This window comes from Adiantum capillus-veneris, chromosome 5 (genome assembly GCF_014529385.1).
Source record: "Adiantum capillus-veneris isolate H3 chromosome 5, ASM1452938v2, whole genome shotgun sequence".
NCBI lineage: Eukaryota > Viridiplantae > Streptophyta > Polypodiopsida > Polypodiales > Pteridaceae > Adiantum > Adiantum capillus-veneris.
Genome location: NC_140935.1, coordinates 157,643,506 through 157,663,384, shown reverse-complemented (window position 1 = coordinate 157,663,384; position 19,879 = coordinate 157,643,506). Strand labels below are relative to the sequence as shown.

The following is a 19,879-nucleotide window of genomic DNA, read 5'->3' as shown; positions in this document are numbered from 1 at the left end:
ATAACCCACCGGGCTTGTATATATGCATTCAGCCTTTTGATGGAGATCCAAATGATGATTACCTGGAATTGTTGGTTAATACCATACCTATATGGTTTTTCTATAGCAAGTACATCGGCAATTGATTATGTAATAAATACCCCATTTTTGTGATCGTCTATTTGCAAGCTAAAAGTTTTCTAACTTGCATTCAAAGACACTTTTTTTTTTGTATGATGTTAAGCATGGCACGTATTGAAATACCAAAAAATTATGAATTCATGAGGCAAATGTTCCAAAGATAAATCACTTAGTAGATCACCTCAAGTATGTTTATTACAAAGAATCATTCAAACCCTATGACTGCACTATCTTCACTTTGCCTAAGATGTCACGGCACTGAATCACCCTCTCCCTTCTCCGCAGCAACTTACATCCATTGTGGATGAAAAAGAAATTTGGGTCTATCTCTGTCAAGCTCTCTTGCAAAATATCCTATCACAATTGGGACAACGTGCTCATCTCCTAAATGGTTATATCTGTTAGCACTTTCTCATCACTATCAGTGAGCTCTATGTGCATCACAATATTGCCTTCAAGATTAGATGCCTCTTGATCCATCAACACAAGCGCGCCATCGATAAGTCGAGATCTTTTATACCAAAATGATAGTATTAAGGATTGTGTGGCAATCATGTACTAAAATATTGAGTTGTCAAGTGCAATCTCGCTGACAATACGAGTTGACTCCTTTGTATGCCAAGCATTGTCAAGAAGGCCACTGCAAAACACAGCATTGAGATCGTTGCACAACAACATTATCCTAGCAATTCTAATGGACTGTGAACCAAACAACTCAATCAACACCGTAATGCGGATGAATAGAACTATCTTGACGAGCTTTATTGGTACAGTAGGCATTAGTGAACATTGAACATCCTTGAAAAGATTAATTTTAATTTATTCAAGAGCAAAATAGTCAGGAACTGGCCAATCTATATAATCCCAGTCCTCCTCCAAAGGCAAGTAAATCAAGGAACCTGCTCCATGGTTTCTTTCAAGTTGATAGAAATGGTCATAGAAGAAAATACCAGCATAGGCTAGACTCCTATGGCTTCTACCCTCATATTGAATCTATCCAATGTGAGCATGTACAACATAAATGAGGCTAATGATGCACTCCATAGGCTCCTACTCTTGATAGGAAGAGGGGTACAAGACTGCAACAATGTTATAAAGAAACATAGAAACAATTATTAACATAAAGAGGCTTTTAAATGAGGAAGAACCTGCACAACTTACAATTGCTTCTAGGAGGTTTGACTGAGGAACGGTCACCACCATGCTGCATAATATCACCATGAGTCCATACATGTTGCACAAGGAACTCTTTGATAGTCTTTCTCCCGACCTCAATTTTGAAATCCATTACTCGACCCTTCAAGGAAGGCCTTCATATATTGGAAAACTGAGGTCTCTTCCTTCTACGAGGCTGCATAAGCACCCAAGATCCCTTGCTTATATGTATCTCTGTCCATTTATTAGTAGCATTGATTGAGTTGCAGATGAGGATTGAGAAAACAAAATACTTTAACCTCCATGGAGTTCGACATGTACTATTGGTGGAGCTGAGAGTCGTGAAGCATCGACTAGTACTATACCTACGAGGTTCATCCATAGTGAGAAGGATGAAGGAGAAAGGAGCAACTCTGATAGTCATATTGGCGATGGTGATAGAGATGAAGATGAAGATATAGGAGGGAAGGAAGCGGCTTCTTCAAAAATAGGGACAAGTTTTCCTACTAAGGAGAGATCCCTACTGTCGTCCGGGTCCCCAAACTTTTTTGCCATTTCAAAAACGGTAGGAACATTAACGATGGAAGGTGGATTTTGACTATGGTGAAAAGACCATTCTCACTGTCAAATGTCTTGTTTCGGCTTGACTCATTGGCGCCTATTTGAGTGCCTATTCTGCGATTTTACACAGTGACAATTTCACATTTTGGATGTAGGTTGTGTTGCAAATATTGCCATTGTATGTCATTGTGGAGCCAATTTTGGCTTGGTTTGGTAGTCTTGGCCATTTTTGAGACTCGGTCTAGAATAGTCCTTTCTCTGTTTGCATAACCTTTTGTGAGGGTTGTTGTGTGACAATTTCACATTTTGGATGTACGTTGTGTTGCAAATATTGCCATTGTATGTCATTGTGGAGCCAATATTGGCTTGGTTTGGTAGTCTTGGCCATTTTTGAGACTCGGTCTAGAACAGTCCTTTCTGTGTTTGCATAACCTTTTGTGAGGTTTTTTGAAGTCAAGTATTGGGGGTCGGGTTACCCAGTGTGTGGTGGATTAGGTTGTTGCAGATCCTCATTTGTGGCCTCGTCATAGGATATGTATAGATGGGTATAGGTGCTTTTATGCCAAGTTCTCAAAAGTTTATTTGCATAGAATATGTCAATTTGCCTAGTCAACACTCTTTGCTTGTTTATGCATTGTTTTTGGTTCAGTTTCACTTGAAGTTTTGATCTCCGTACAGAGGATACTCTACCGGATTTTTCATGTGAGTCCTCTAGTTTGCTTATAGTACTTTTTTGCATTGACATTGTGGTGATTTTGCTGAGTTTTTGGTTGAGATTTGTACAAAGGAGTTTTGTTGAAATTTTCATAGAAATTTGCCATAAATTACTAGTCTCTCTCTTGAATTTTCTCTTATCAGACATGGTGGGAACTTGCTCAATAAGAGTCTTGAAACACCACTAAAAGAGCGTAAAGAGGGTGTTTACACTGATGATGAGTGGGAGGAGCTTGATGCTTGTGCTATGGTGACCATTCGTCTACACCTTGGTGAATCCATTTTCTTCACGATTATGGACAAGACTACTGCAAAGGAATTATGGGAATCATGATGCTCAGCTTGGGATGGTAAGAGTACATCAAACCAAGTGGCTTTTATAAAGAAGCTTATGTGCTTGCATATAAAAGAGGGTAGTAGTGTTAGTTCTCATTTGAACGAGTTCATGTTTACACAATTGACTTCTAATGGGCTGATTTTCAATGGTGAAATGAAATTCATTTTCTTGCTATGCTCTTGCGGCTTGCATCATGGGATACATTTAACACTATCATTAGTAACTTCGCCCCTCAGGGCAAGCTTGTTTTTAGTGATGTTACTAGTGCTTTGTTCACAAAAGAGATTCGATATCAATCTCTTGACACTCGTGGGAATGGTGATGCATATATGGTTGGTGGAAGTAACCAAAAAAACCATCAATGGCAAAGAGGTCATAGTTGTAGTCGCGATCGTTTTCACAATTGCAAGAATGCACGTAGCAAGAGTCATGGACTTGACACGAGAAACATTGAACGCTACCATTGTCACAAGAAAGGAAACATGAAGAAAGATTTTCACCTTTTATTGCAAAGAGAAAAGGGTAAATCCATTATTGTAAGTCTTGTACTCCTAAGAGTAATGTGAAGATAGAAGATCTCAATGTCATTAAGTATCCCCATGTTGATGTTTTTCCTGACGTGCTGCAGCCATTTGATGTACTAGTCTTTACATTTGATTTGAGTTTAAAGGTGTTATTAGCTCTTCATGAATGCTATGCAATAATTGGATCATTGATTCAGATGCCAGTTTTCATGTTGCCCCTCACAAGGAGGGTTTCTCCAGTTATGCTTCTACACATGATTCAGTTAAGCTGGGTGATTCTCATTAGATTGATATATGTGGCATTGGATATGTGAAATTGTGTATGCACAATGGTAATAAGTTCATGTTGCGAGGTGTTAGACATGTGCCAAAGCTAACTAAGAGCTTGGTTTTAGCAAGACAGCTTGATGATCTTGGATACACTACAATGTTTGGCAATGGTTCTTGGATAATCATAAAAGGTAACTTGGTCATGCTTAAAGGATGAAATTATGGCTCATTGTACTCTTTGTATGTCTCTAGTGTGAAAGAGAACTCTATCTATGTAGCCAAGGTGCCTTCTACTGAGTTTTGGCATATCCGGCGTGGTCATATGAGTAAAAAAGGAACGAAGTAGTTACAACGTTTTGGCTATATTCATGTATTAAACAATCTAGTTTTAGTTTGTGTTAGCATTGCATATACAAAAAATAAATTGGGCTTACCACTTTGACATTCGATAGGAAGTTAAGAATTCCTCTAGATTTGACTCATAGTGATCTATGTGGGCCTATTCCGCATAAGTTTCTAGGGGGGGCATTATATTTTTTGACATTCATAGATGACTCTAGTTGAAAGGTGTGGGTCTACCTCTTGAAGAGGAAAGATGAAGTTTTTGCTATGTTCCAAAAGTCCCTAGCTATGGTCTCCTAGCTATGGTCGAGAACCAATCATGCAAGAAGTTGAAGGCTTTGCGCACACTGACAGTGGATGAGAATACGTCTGCACCCACTGAGTTTAAGGTATTTTGTAGCAATAGATAAATTTGGAGACAGTTTACTACATCATACACATGTGCTTAGAATGGAGTTGTTGAGCATATAAATAGAAGTATTCAAAAGAGGGTCACTTCCATGTTATCTATGGCTAATTTAGCTTAAGAGTTTTGGGGAGAATATTTTATGACAATGTTGCATATAATTAATAGGTCACCTAGTACACCATTAAACCACAAGATTCCATAGGAGTTGTGGATAGGCAAGAAGCTTAATTTTGATAGATTACGTGTGTTTGGGTGTGAGGAATTTTCCCACGTGCCTAAAGAACTTGGACCCCAAGTCACACAAATGCATCTTCATTGGCTATGATGCAGATGGAAAAATGGGTTATCATCTCTGGCACTCAAAATCTTGAAGAGTTCTTTGCAACTCACAAGTGATCTTTAATGAATCAAAGATATATAGAAAGCCTATGTAACACGTTGACTATTGCAAAGTGAGATTCAAGGATGTAGCCTTAGTTCTCGTTATGCAAGCATATCAGTCTACTAATGATGTACTTACCACTAGTAATTCTCCAGAGAGAGCTAGTGATGCTCCTGAGAGAGCAAAGTCCAACAGATAGGCGTGAGGAGATCTACATGTATCTAGTGCCCCTAAGTGCTTTTAGCCAGGGTTAGACTATTTGTCAATCACTGATTGTAGAGAGCCTACCTTCTACCAAGAGGCTATTGAGATGGAAGATAGTGTGAAGTGGAAGCAAGCGATGCAATCTGAGTAGAGAGGTAGTGAGGAGATCTACACGTATATCTTGTGTCCTTGGGTGCTTTTAGCCAGGGCTAGAATATTTGTTGGTCACTGACTGCAGAGAGCCTACCTGCTACCAAGAGGCTATTGAGATGGAAGACAGTATGAAGAGGGAGCAAGCAATGCAATCTAAGTGTAACTTGATTATGGAAAATGAAACTTGGGAATTGATAGAGTTGCTAGAGGGCAAACAAGCCTTGCCTTGCAAATGGGTGTATAAGAAGAAATACACGGAAAAAGATCTTGAGCCTAAGTATAAGGCTAGATTGGTATGCTAAGAATTTCAAGCAAAAGAAATGCGTGGACTTTGATGATATTTTCTCTCCAATAGTTAAGATAACTACATTGCATCTTGTGCTTAGACTAGTATCCATTGAGGACATGTAACTTGTCCAGATGGATGTGAAAATCGCTTTCTTTCATGGGGATCTTGATGAGGATGTCTACATGAAGCATCCAAAGGGTTTTGAAGTCAAACCGGAGAAGCTACACGGGCAAAAATAGTGTGTAGATTGTGTAAGTCATTGTATGGAGGCCTAAAGGAGGGCTCAAGGCAATGGTATATGAAGTTTGACAAGTACGTGAAATTCCAAGGTTATGTAAGGAGCCAGGACGATCATTGCATCCTTCACTTATCATCTTGATACTATATGTTGCTGATATGCTCATTGCTGGGAAGTCTAAAGATGAGATTGCCATCTTGAACTTAGCATGCAGTTTGTTATGAAGGATGCAAGCCACTTTCTTGGTATGTGTATGAAAAGGGATAGAAAACGTGGAATATTGGAGCTCTCATAGAAAATATATCCACAAGGTCTTGCAACATTTTAATATGTTGATGTGGAAGGCTATGTTGAGTAATTCAATGCATGCATATGCAAAACTTAGCAAGAATGATGCTCTCAAATCTGATTGAGAAAGAAAAAATGGCTAAGGTGCCATATTCTTTATCAATTGGAAGTAGTTAGCAAAAATTGTGGCAAGAAGCATTGGGAAGCAGTGAAGCACATCTTGAGATATCTCAAAGGTACGACACAGACAAGTGCTTATGCTTTGGGAATAGTGATGCATCTATTGTGGCTTACATGGATGCAAATTATGTGGTTTGTATGGATAGTCTAAGATCCACGTCTGGCTATGTTTTCCTATTTTTTGAAGTAGTTGTGTCATATGGAGATCATGTCTCCAAAACTGTACGTCATCTTCCATCACCGAGTCAAAGTATGTTGAATTTTTTGACGCTAGCAAGGAAGTTGTATGGTTAGGTCTCCTAGTGGGAGATCTTGGAATTACTCAAAACTCCAATGTTACATTGTGATAGCCAGAGTGCAATTGTGTTACACAAGAACATTGTGTTTCACTCCAAGTCAAAACACATAGAAGTCTATTATCATGTGATACGCAACATATTGGCTAGCAAGCACATTGAGCTATCCAAGGTTCATACGGATGACAACCCTGTAGATGCTCTCACAAAGGGCCTACCCTCCAAGCGGTTTGCACATTGCATGGAGATAATGGTCGTAGGATGAAGCCACTTGAATGCTTCATGGTTGTACAAATGTACATACATGGGAGATTGTTAGGGTTTAGGCCAACTGGCCGGACGCCAATCACATTGACCTTACTAACCTTACCTATTCTTTTGATTATATAGAACAATAAGGATTAGTGAGGCAAATATGAACCCTCAACGAGAGATCCACCCACATCATGCTCGTGTCTGCTCTTCTTCTCTCTCACACTCTGCACACACCATGCACTCTTCACCTACTACATGGGTGGATATGATAGGAGAAATATGCTTTTGTCACATTTGGAATAAAATATATAATAAAGTATTTAATACAAACATCGAACAACAAGGCATGGTTGCTATGTTCATTTATTCAGGCTTTGGAATTGAAGAACAAGGCATACAATCAACTCCCCACTCTAATCCACCATTTGTAAAGATATGTGACAAGAAGAAAACGGTTGTTGTTACGACGTGATGTAGTAAGCAAAAGCCTTTTTTCAACTTGTTTATAAATGGGAGGAAGAGCTTTGTGGATCTAGCTGAAGAACTAATGCTTCCCATGGATATCATCCACTGAAAATATTGATAAAGTAGTGGACTAGTATGCCAAGATGGCAGCTAGTGTCAAGGTTGACGTCCCACCAACTTGGTGGTGCACGTTTATCTTATGATAGGCTTCACCCATGGTACACTTTGTGACGTGACTATCTATCTCAAATACCCAACATCCTTTCCGATTCATGAGGTACCTTTGGTGGCTCTATCAAGTTAATCAAATTTTTTGGAGAAACTATGTTCTCCAAATCTTAAATTGAATTCCTAATTCAAGTTTATATGCTACATCCCTAATCTTTTTAAGAATTTTTGAGGGGCCAGAGTATCTAGGAGAAAATTTGTCACACTTTCTTGTTTTTTCATAATTTCTGACTTCACAAGAACCTTTAGGAATACAAAGCCATTTTATGCAAAGGTAACCTTTCTTTGTCCTTTATCTGCATACGTCCTAGCACAATCCTCTGCACTACGAATGCTTTCCTCTGTTGCCTTCAACATCATTCATATCTTCAAAAACATCCTTGACAAATTGAATCTTCTCCTTCTCTAATCCTACAGACATAAGAGATCTCGATTGGAAAACATATATTAACATTACTGATGTGAATCTAGTTGCTACATGTTTGAAACTATTATAAGAAAAGTCCAAAATGGGTAAGTATTCTTCCCAATTAGACTGCTTCTTACTTACATAAAAATGCAACATTTCCTCTAGGATATGGTTAAGCCTTTTGGTTTGACCATCAAACGACGGATGATCTGTTGTCCTCATACTCATAGTAGTATCCAACTTTTTGAAGACTTCCCTCCAAAAATGACTTGAAATTCCTATCTCTATGTGAGACTATATCTGCGGGTAGGCCATTTGGCTTATAGAGATGTTCAATAAAGATTTTTTTCAAATTTGGAGTTCTAATTGTTTTCTTCATGGAAATAAACTTTTCCATTTTGATTCACTTGTCCACTACCACCCACATTGCCATTTCCTTGACTAGTCTTAGGTAAACTAGTAATGAGATCCATGGAAATGCTTTCCTATTTCCCTTGAGGAATCTCCAAAGGATGGAGTAGCCCCCAACCTTGAGATGCTCATGTTTATTGACATGACACTTATTTTCATTTCAACACATAAGTTTGGACATCCTTAAACAAACTAAGCCAATAAAATTATCTTTTAACTAGGGCATAGGTCCTTTGAATCCCGAGATGACTAGGACTTGGACTATCATGACTTTCTTTAAGAATACAGTCCCAAATGTCACCAATAGTTGGTTCACACACACTTTCACCTTGTAGAGTAAGTACCCATCGTCTAATGGAGTAGCTATCTTCTCCCCCTGACAAAGTTTATCACTTTTCCTTGAAGATGAAACTGTAAAGGTGATGAAGGGTCTACGTCAGAGCTCTTTGGCCCCAAACTATACCCAAAGTTCTCGATTAGTCTTTCCATACTAACTCTTGCTTCCCTACTCACCACACTTATGGCTTATTTCTTTGGACTAGCACTACATGCCAATGAGGAATGTGGCCACGTCTATGAAGTAATGTGATCGCGTGCAGCACGCCAGACCTCTGTAAAGATGGATCGTGCTTGCACACGCTACACAAGTGACTCCAAGAATTCATTCTTGAAGACTGTGAAGCTTAGTTCATTAATATGAAGCATGCGACTAAGTGCATCCATCATTACATTATATTCACCTCTCTGATAACGTATTTGAATGTCAAACTCCTATAGGATCTCCGCCCACCGAGCCTTTCTACCCTTCAATTCATTTTGACTTGAAATCCGTTTCAAACTTTCATGGTTGTTCAAACTTCAAAAGTGGCACCATATAAATAGTGTCTCCACTTTTTAAGTGCATGTACTATAGCCAATAGCTCTCGCTCTCATAGGCCGAGTAGTTACACTGGACATGATCTAAGTTTTTGCTGTCAAATACAATTGGACATTCCCTTTGCATAAACATGGCTCCTACAGCCTCAATACTTGTGTTCTGCCTTTGAGACAAATGGCTCATTTGGATCCACTATAGTCATTATAGGTACAACTATTATAGCCACCTTAAGCTTTTCAAAGCTTTTCTGTTGATCTTCCTTCCAATTTATATCTTTACATTTTGACCTCAATTGGTCTCTCAACAGGATCGCAATCTTTGTGTGGTCCTTTACGTATTGCTGGTAAAAGCCTAACATGCTAGGAAAAAATTCAAGATTTTTTGGACTCATTGGCCACCTGAAAATAGATTCCAGTTTCTCATGTTCCATCCGCATTCCCTCTGCGGATATAATGTGAGCCAAATAATGAATCTCAATCTCAAAGAAATCACATTTTCTTTGTTTTGCAATTAATTTTATGTTTTCTCAATAGTTCAAAGACTAAATGAAAATGTTCTAAGTGTTCTTTTTGGGATTTACTATATACTAGTATATCATTTAAAAAAACTACTACGAATTTTCCTAAGTATGGATGTAAAATGCTATCCATCAGCGTCATAAATATTTTTGGTGCATTGGTTAGCCCAAATGGCATAACCAAGAACTCAAAATATCCAAAACAAGTCCTAAATGTTGTCTTTGCAACATCTTCTAGTCTAATCACGACCTAATTGTAGCCAAACTTTAGGTCAATTTTAGAAAAATAATTTGACCCAAAGAGTTGATCAAAAACACATCCATACGCAGCATCGGGTTTTTGTTCTTAATCATCATTTGATTAAGAGCTCTATAATCTCCGCACGTCTGCATATATTCGTCTTTCTTCTTCACCAAAAGAATAGATGATGCCCACAGATTAGAAGGCCTTTTGTTCAAACATTCTGTTAACTGTTTTTCCACCTCTTATGCTTCGGAGTGGCTTAGTCTATAAGTAGGTTTTCTTATAGGTTTTGACCTTGGCATAACATGGATGCCACACTCTACTTCTCAAGATGGTGGCAAGCCATCTAACTAGGAAATATATCCTGGAACTCCTCTAATAAATTCATTAAAGCATCTACGTACTTTTTCTTAAGGGTCTCTTTTGCCTTGGATATTTTTGTTTTAGAATCGCATGTAGGCCAAACAGGGTTCTCAAACAGTGAGTCTCTTTTAAGGCCATGTTTTTTAGTGCGTTTTTCTATGGAAACATTATTTACAATTTCAACTACGAAAACACTTATATTACGTTTACTTAAAAAGAAAAATTTAAAAGAGGGTAACAAGCAAATACCTATGTTATGTGGCCTCTGTGGGTTGCTCTACAAAGCTCCATGGAAGAGATGAGGGGTAGAGGGGACACTACGGTCACCCTATAGGGTGATGAACCTACCACCATGCTCAAACTATGGCGTGTTGTGCAAATGACTCCTAGCTATAGGCACTCCTTGCCTAGGTACACATCTACCCTAACCAAATGCATGACCTAAAAGTCACGTGTAGCCTCGTAGTCCTACATGACTAACAGAACTCCCAAGACTACAATATTTCATACCGTCTTATCATAACCGCGGTATGATAAGACAAGCTTGTGAAAGAGAACAATCGCGAGTGAGAGAGAGAAAGATGAGAGAGAGCGCGATGGATAAATATGAAAGTGAGAGATCGAGAGAGCGAGCAATAGCAAGAGAGACAGAGAGAAAGAAGCTTTCCCCTATCTAGCTATGGTACCCCGAGCTTTATCTGCTCTCTTCTTCCTTCCTCATTGCTTGGGGATTCACCTTATCCTCCCAACGCATACCAATTAAACCAATGGTTAGAGAATTAAGTTATGTGGGCTTGTTCACACATGGTGATCCGGTCCTAGCTTTGATACCAATGTTACATCTCGGTAATACCGCTAAGGGAATGTTACTCAAACAAGAGGTTCGAGCCTAGAGATCACCATCCATCCATGAGAAGAATGATGTTTGCCCCTCATTCCAATACCATTTATAATGTGTGGTATGCCATCACATTGGTCTAGACGCCTGGGCGCTCTGGCCGGGCGATCTCCCCTCGAACCCCACTTTTCGACTCAGCAATTGGAGCGACCAACCTGTACATAGTCATTACAAGCTACATGACATGGGGCTATGCACACACAAGAATTGCAAGCTTAATTGAAAACTCTCTCCAAGTGTTCTCTACATAATCAAAATCGTGTCAATATAAGATAAGAGTAATTACAAAGCAAACTATGGCAAATGGAACACAAATTAAGCACCTTTGAGCAATGCAATATACACAAATGATATTGCTCAAAGGTGCTTATTTTGTGCTCCATTTGCCATAGTATGCAATGTCAACAATATCTCACCATTTAATGATGAGAAATGTTCAACTAATGGGCTTATTAGAGAATGGAAACATGCTTGATTGATACAACAATCCACATCAATTGGTGCTTATGAAACTATGAGGGTAGTGGATCAAGAGGTTGACTCAAGAACATAACCACACTAGGTGCTTGGACACTATTTAGATGTTCAAAGGTGTTGATAGAGAGGAAGGATTAAGAGAGTGAACTGAATCTTATTGTGTGATTAAGAAGTACTAATCAACTTAAGGCTATAATATCCCATGCTGGCGTTAGGGTGGATTCGTGTGAGTAGCATCCATTATTTGTCTATATAATGAATGTGTGTGTGTGTGTGTGTGTGTGTGTGAGAGAGAGAGAGAGAGAGAGAGAGAGAGAGAGAGAGAGAGAGAGAGAGATTAAATGAACTTTTGATTACTAGGTGAGTAGCATTTGTATAATCACAAAGAAAGAGAGACACTATGTAGATTTCAATGAACTCTTGATTATGTATTACGAAAAAAAGATTTACAAAATTTGCTATTATAAGCACAACTCAGATGGTTCACACTTTTCTTGCTTCCATGATGGCTAACAAATGCACTCACACCATGTCATGGTACCACAAGGATCATAGGACATAGTCCATACACAACATTGAGAAGTGACCTATGCATTAAAGATATGCACAAATGAATTTTCTCTACAAAGTCTTTTGTGTGTGTGTGTGTGTGAGAGAGAGAGAGAGAGAGAGAGAGAGAGAAAACTCTAATTCATAGCTATGGTTTTCCCTCAGAGAAGATCAAAGCTCATGATGTACACAAACATCATGCTGAAATACCTACTTGCAATAGCACCATCGGCAAGGTATGTACCGTCATTCTTAGGTCAAGAACCTCCATTACCTGGCAATAATGGAGTTCCTGTCAAACTTACGCAACCTGACAAGCAAGAAGATGTTCCGAGGACACTAAAGCTAGTTTCCAACTTCAAAGGTGGACAAAGGCTAGGAAGTTTAAAACTAACAACTAAGGGGGTCATGGTCATTGGTCTATCAATACATTTGTGCAAAAAATCCACTTGGTTCTATCTTGCAGTTTATTCCAAGCTCCTCGCCCAACACGGGGCATAACCACATAGCTCTTAGATAGTAGTCGACATAGAAATGTCCCTGCCTGGCTCAAACTTTGTGTATAAAAGGCCTTCTTAAGGTGCTCCACAGTCAAATTTAAAAGGCATTACACCCACACTAATTTCTTTTCAAATGCTTCCCTCCGAAAACAAAAACAAGAGTAAGTCAGCGCATTGTACGTGTACTTCATTTCACATTCAGCTAGCCAATATATAGTATGTGCCATACTCGTCTCAAAGCGCGGTGGTGAAATGTAAAGGCAAACCACTTTCAAGCACATCAATGGCACTCTCCCTGATGCTTTAACAATACCTGGCATAACATCAAACACCGAAAAGTGAATAAGGTATATATATATATATATATATATGTGACTACTCACTACTACGCGTAATGAGCCTAACACTTGCTTACAACATATATATACAGTGGCCCAACTCCTCATATGAGACTAACACCTGCTTACACCATATACAGGTCATGTATGTTGCATTATACATCTACCTCAAACACCCAGCTCCAATTCCCATCCATGTTCTTGTAATGACGACAAGCGTAAGCCATCCTACAAGCCCTCACAATCCCAAGCTTCCCTGCCAGGACCTTGGTCCAGATTTCGGTTCTTCTGGCCCACATCGCTAACATTGTCATTAAGTAACCTGCTCATTATGTGCATGTCTGTACCGCACTCATTTTTCCTGCTTGCTTCTTTCATAAGCTGCTGAATACTTGGCGAAATAGCTACACTGGTGTATCCGCCTTGCATACTCAAGCTCTTGTTGGTAAGTGGGCCACTATTGTGGAAAGAAGCCACCTGCACTGATTGATTTGAAGCAAAATTTGAATGTGACCATGTATTTGGCGAATTGTCTGTGTTTAGGTTTGAAGTCATTTTGTTATGGGAAGGATAAGCTGAAAATTCGGGAGTGAACATGCCCTGCGAAAAAGAATGGTGAATTATAGTAGGATCATGAAACGGCACAGAATGCCATTCATTTCATCCGTAATGACATCAAAATACTTCATTGCGACAACATGAATGCAAGCATCCTATGCAAACTACCCACCTGCATGACAGGCCGATATGGAAGAGGCTTCAATAAGGGGTTTTGAGGGGTGTCCGGAAAAAGGCAAGTACTTGAATGGAGCCCTGTAAGCTTGTGCACCATGGCCATGAAATTGTCTGCATCTGCTGAAAACACTCTAATGGGGACTTTGCTGCTAACTCTGGATTTCCTTTTCCCAGGCCTCGCCCTACCAAGCCCTGCAGCAGACTGGACTGACAAAGCTACTGCGGCAGCTTCCAAGTGAGGATCTATGTTTTCTGCATTATTGTGCCCATCGAATCGGACATGTGCATTCTCTGATCGGTGAGCTGAAGTAAGCCCTTCTTCATCTTGTGACATGAAAAGGGATCGCCCATTCCATTTTTCTTCTTCAGGGGTCTTGAGAGGGGTTTGGACGTAGTGGACAGAGGAAGCCATTGGGCTGTTCGTGGAAATCACAGAGGAAGAATGGCAAGCATTCTCCTGCTTTGGGGTTTGCGGGAAAGGATCCTCAATATGGTACACAGGCCCACAAGACGATTGCTTTACATGACGCATCAGAAGCCGGTAGGTCCTCTGTGTGTGTGTGTGTGTGTGTGTGAGAGAGAGAGAGAGAGAGAGAGAGAGAGAGAGGGCGCGAAGCTTCCCACCTGCACCTCTCGCTTTCGAGAAAGAGGAGAGGTTGCTTCTTCACGCAAGAAGTCGTAGTGTGAAATTTGAATCCTTATTCGTCTTCTAGAAAGCTAGGGTGGGGTTCAAAACTTCAAAGTTTAGGCTCGCCGGAGTCACCGGTCCGATCCACTACTTTTCAAAGGTTCACTACCCCCTCTGCCGGCCCTTGCTCCCATCTTATGAGAGATGGTCTCACCAACAATTTGCCAAGAATGACACGGCCCAATATGTTAATCCCAACAAGTACTGCCGGCTGCCTTCGGTGGCCTCTCTCTCTCTCTCTCTTCCGCTCCCCTTCATCTCACTTGGCGTTTAGCCTTCATCTCGCAGAGAGAGATCCGTGTAAAGGGTTATGTAGTGCGCCTTATTATGTTAGTAGATGGGATGCCTCTCTCTCCACCTGTGAGGCAAGGTTGTCATTTCTCTCCTTTTAATACATTTATGTACTCTTCAACAAAAGAAAAAGTTAATCCAAAACGTTAGGACTCACGAGGTGTAGAAAAGCCACCTACAATGTGCAACATTTATGTCCTTAGAAATAATCCATGGATACAAGATATTGGAGATTTGATCATCACCATCGGTGGTACTTAGGTTGTTACATCTTGCAATTGCACAGCCACTTCGGACATACGTCTACATCTTAGTCTATCTATTGTGCATAGGACTATTTCATTGCTTTTAGGTCATTTTCATCATGACATGTCACATGTATGAGGAGTCGACGTTATTTTTGGCCAATCGTGTGCAACCCCCCTATTCTGTAACTATGGGTCACTTACTCTCACATAGTTAATACCCTCCATAGTCACTCTCTCTCTCCATTAGGGAATTCGGGAGGTCATTTGGAGGGCCTTATTGAGGAGAGAGAAGAGGAGGCACATCCAATGAATAGCATGCCAACGTAATGTAGAAATAAATTAAAAAAATGCAAAAGAAAGAGAAGAAACATGAGGTAAAACCTTGTTTTAACGACGTTTAAGGTATCTATATTGTGGGCCAAGGGTCTGAATGTAGTTATGATATTGAAAGATAGCTACGATAATGTATCATACTCTCGCCACCAAAAGCTCTTGCTCCATTAACCAACCGTTCAAAATTGAATTTCCCTCCATTGGAAGCAAGTTCATGCTTTCTTCTACCACTCAGAAAGAGCCATGGTTTCTTCTTCTTCTTCTTCTTCCCGCCCTAATAGCTCTTGGGGTTGTTGTGCTCTCTCCCCAGTCAGCCTCGCCATTAGTCTCCCAAGGAGGCTAAGTAGCACCATAAGCTCTATCACTATCTCAAACTCTATCAATATAGATAGTCAATGGCAACAACAGGCAATATACAAAGGTTCTTGGGTTCTTTGCAACCAAGAAGGAGGAAAAGATCCTCAACAGAAAATCTATTTCGTTCAGCATGGAAAGCACGAGTGCTAGATTTCAAAGTGGAGGTGGGCAAGAAAGCTATTAAGGAGGTTTTGGTACAGCATGTCTATAGTCACTCCGATGTGATTGCTAATGGCGGAGATGTCTCATTGGCTTATCGTCCTCGATGTAGCTGTAAGTGTGTTCATAGCCTTCCATCTCTATTCTTTCTTTTAGACCTTGTTGTTCTCTTAATTTTTATTTTCTTTTTGAAAAGGTAGAACAATATTAACAGAGGTAGATCAAGTTCTCATAAGTTCTACATTCGTTTCAGTAGTTAGACTAGGTGGTCTATTACATTTTGTTGTTGCAATTGCAGATGTCTATCCTTCATCACAAGAGGAATGGGAGCCAGTAGAGTGTATTATAGGTCTCATCTCTGTAATCAACGTTGACATTGGTGTCTTACAGCATGATGGAAGAACTAGCAAGATGAGGGATGAGGGAATTTTCTTCTACAAGCATTTCTACCAACTCAACCAAAAAAATCAAAAAGGTACTCTGGTCAAACTCCCTCTCCCTACCAATTGGAGTTGTATTGACTGGCCAGTCCCGGACACCACAGTGTGTGAAGCTCTCAGAAGCAAGCTGTTTAGGGATGTGCAAAGGTCCCTACAAAATTTAGTGCCCAGTAAATTGGTAAAGACTGCTAACTTTTGTCCTATAATTTTATCTGTGGAACTATTTCACACCTGCCACATACATGTTGCAAAGACAATGATGGCATGTAAATCTCTAGATGCTTGCTTCTGTGAGAAGCTTCTTGATAGAGGGTGGTATATTAAAGAGGTGGACGGCATACATTGCGAGGTTGCATTAGACACTTTGGTGGCCAAGTACATGATCAGCACAAAGTCCCTTCTCATCTCCTTCTGGTAACCAGCGCTCTCAAATTGTTGCAAGCTACTCTAAGTTTATTCCTATTGATCAAGAGTCGGCAGGCCTGGAGAACAATGGTGTCATACATGTGGAGGTATTCGACAAAGAGCTCAACCTATGGTCACAATAAGAGAGCAATGCAACCTTTTGCAACTTCTGCACGACATCATGGACGGGACCGCGGAGAACGAGCCCTCGCAATTCTATTTCTTAATTGGTGGACGCGAAGTAATGCAACAAAGAGAAAAAGAGATTGTTTGTAAAGAACTGACTAGCCGAGTCCAAATTGTACCAATGTAACTTGAATGAATCTATAGTCATGACTTCCATTCCAACGTTTCTTGCAATTTAAATCTTTTGCTTCAATTGTGAGATGATTCCCACAATTTGGTTATATCTTTATTTCAATTGTAAGTTGAGGTCTGTTTCACTATCTCTGTCCCTTTGTTAGCTGGAAGTGTGATTACCATATATTTTGAACAACATACGCAAAGTTTGATGTATAATCTCTCTCTCTCTCTCTCTCTCTCTCTCTCTCTCTCTCTCTCTCTCTCTCTCTCTCTCTCTCTCTCGTGCGTGCGTGTGTGTGCGCATAAGCACGCACACACACACACACACACACACATTTCCATGGCACCACATTGAGAAGTCCAAAGAACCATATCAATGTAGATAATTAGCATTTTGGAGAGTATTTGTAAGTACAAATTCTGGAGATAAGGGATCAAAATGTCCTCTAGATAAAAGTCATGCTCATGACCTTCAAATGAGAGTGGGGAGAGAGTGGTGCCCAGTGGATTTAGAAAGCCCTTATGGGGTGTGTCATCTATCAAAAAAGTGTTGATATCATCATATGGGACATGGATTTGAAAAAAAGGTTTATAGAATAGGAATACATTTGGTTTGGTAGGGTGGTAGTGGCCGTCAATGCAAACACGCTTCTTCTGCAAATACAAAAAATCAAATTACGAACGTTCGATTCCCGCGGTGCAAACCATATTTACAAGGGGATTGAGGTTTCTCTGTAGTATAGAGGACCATATCACAACCCGGAACCTTGGAAGTAGAAACTGTATAAATCCTTGGTTCCCAGATGCACAATGGCTCTACGATTGCCTATCATGAAGGTGTGCAGGTTGGCAAGTTCTGTGTGGGGATTCATACGGCTCCCGAAACAACAACAATCCGTTGACGTCCAAAATAATTAGCCTACATTGGTTATTATTGGAACAATCATGTCAATGTCTAGCAAAGGTCCATATTGGGTTTGCCTTCCGTCGAGGTTGTCTTGTTTAGTGTTGACATCCTCGAGTTTCTTCTCTTGTTCTTCTGTTGTTCGCGACTCTTGTGTCTCGAGTGTTGAGGGCTCCATTGCACCTGAATTAGCTTCTAATGTGGTATGATCTGTTTGTGTGTCAAGCATAAATGATCTTGATTTTCAAGCTCAACAGGTGGAATTGTGGTAGAGGTATGCTTTGCTTGAGGGTTAGGGTGTTCTTTCTCAGCCCCTCCCTCTGCATAAACTTCTTCCTTCTGAAACCCTCCAAGCACATAGGGAGTTTCAACATTTATCTCTTTGTCAGCCCCTCGATCTGTGTGTTGGGGATTCCCATCGTTGCATAGCTCCAATGACCAACAAAATTATCAATCCGGAGGGATGAGCTACCCAGCTAGGGTATGGAAACACTCACACGATTAGTGAGCTAATCATGGTAACACGAATAGTTAACTCTATGAGGTGAGCTTCTCGGCCTATGGAGAAGCTAAGCCACAATGAAGGGCAATCTCCACATCCACTTCTCTTCACCTCTAATCAACCCAATCACACACACTAACGATTGCAAGATGCACACAACACACTAATCATATCATGCAATACACTAATCATATCATGCAACACACTAATCGCAAGCACACACGCATAGATCTATCGAGCACCACACTCCAATTAAACCTAGATGCATACACAAGAAAGAGAGGGAAATCACACAAGATTAGAGAGGGATTAACCACTAATTAGTTAAGATCTAGCTAATCTAAGAATTATAGGCAATCATAAGAAGCATGAGAGAGGCATAGCGAAAGAGAATTAAGCATTGATTAGTGTTAACCAAGTCACATGAGCAAGAAGAAGCTCAAGGACTCCATAGCAACACACCTCAAGAGCTCTCACCAAAGAGTGCTCTCAACAAATTCTTTCACAGTGCCTTATATACCTAGGGTAAAAATATGCAAGGCCCGGGCGCCCAAGGCCTTTAGGGATCCACCACTTACTGAATCTGCTACCTAGGCACACTAACTGACCTGTTCTTTATAGCTTGGAACTCCCATTGAGCCCGTAACACATTAAAATATTACAATGGCTTGAAATAAATCGAGAATTTACAATACATGACCATTTTGGGAAAATATGAAAAATGTGTAACTCTAATCTTTACTGCTTATTCATGTTGATCTTTGATGTGCATTCGTACGTCTTCAGTCTTTAGCAGCTCCTGTTAGTTGATGTAATGGGAATGGCCTGAGAACTTAGAGAATAGCGGAATTAAGAGAATTAGAGTGAGCAATTTTGAGAGCATAGAGGGTGAACTTAATTGGTAGAAGCAACTCTATCATAACACTTAATTAACTAGGCATGAACAATACTTTTACAAGAGAGAGAGTGTAGAGAATATGACAACAGTTGAGGACCGGATTTATGTGGAGCCGGTCCCCCCTCCAAAAGGCATTTGTATTATAGATTCTCTCATTAAGAGAGACTTGGTACAATACAATCTTTGTGTTCCTTGAGACCTCCTTGGCAATATGAAGATGGAAGGTTCACACACCAAGATTTTGCATAATTTCAACAATCAATCTTAGCTTGGAAACAATCAAGAACTTGTGAACATCATTAATCTTTGTGTTCCCTAAATCATTTGAGTGCATGAAGATGTATACTTTTTATGCATCAACTTGTGCTTAAAGCAATAATTAATCTACCTTGCAATACAATTAATCTACTTGCAATAAACCATTAGCCTTCTTGCAATAAGCATAACATGCACTTGTAGAAAGCATTAACTATCCCAAGCCTCAATCCCAAGACCTCAAACACCTTCGAAGGTGGAGAGAGCTAGCAGGGAATGAGGGTAGGGAAGGGGAAGAAGAAACATTTCATAGGAGAAAGAAGTAGTTCCTCACTTATCATACTCTTGTTGCTAGCATACATAATAGC

General features: G+C 40.0%; 1 protein-coding gene across 1 annotated transcript; it reads right to left on the bottom strand.

Annotated features, from left to right (window-relative positions):
* Positions 1-12,994: 12,994 nt before the first annotated feature.
* On the bottom strand, positions 12,995-14,376 carry LOC147458386 (uncharacterized). The gene is made up of 2 exons (XM_086511815.1): positions 13,724-14,376; positions 12,995-13,593 (listed from the first exon to the last, which is right to left on the bottom strand). The coding sequence occupies exons 1-2, from the start codon at positions 14,258-14,260 to the stop codon at positions 13,222-13,224; spliced, it is 909 nt and encodes a 302-aa protein (XP_086367941.1). The 5' UTR covers positions 14,261-14,376; the 3' UTR covers positions 12,995-13,221.
* Between the last annotated feature and the right edge of the window lie 5,503 nt (positions 14,377-19,879).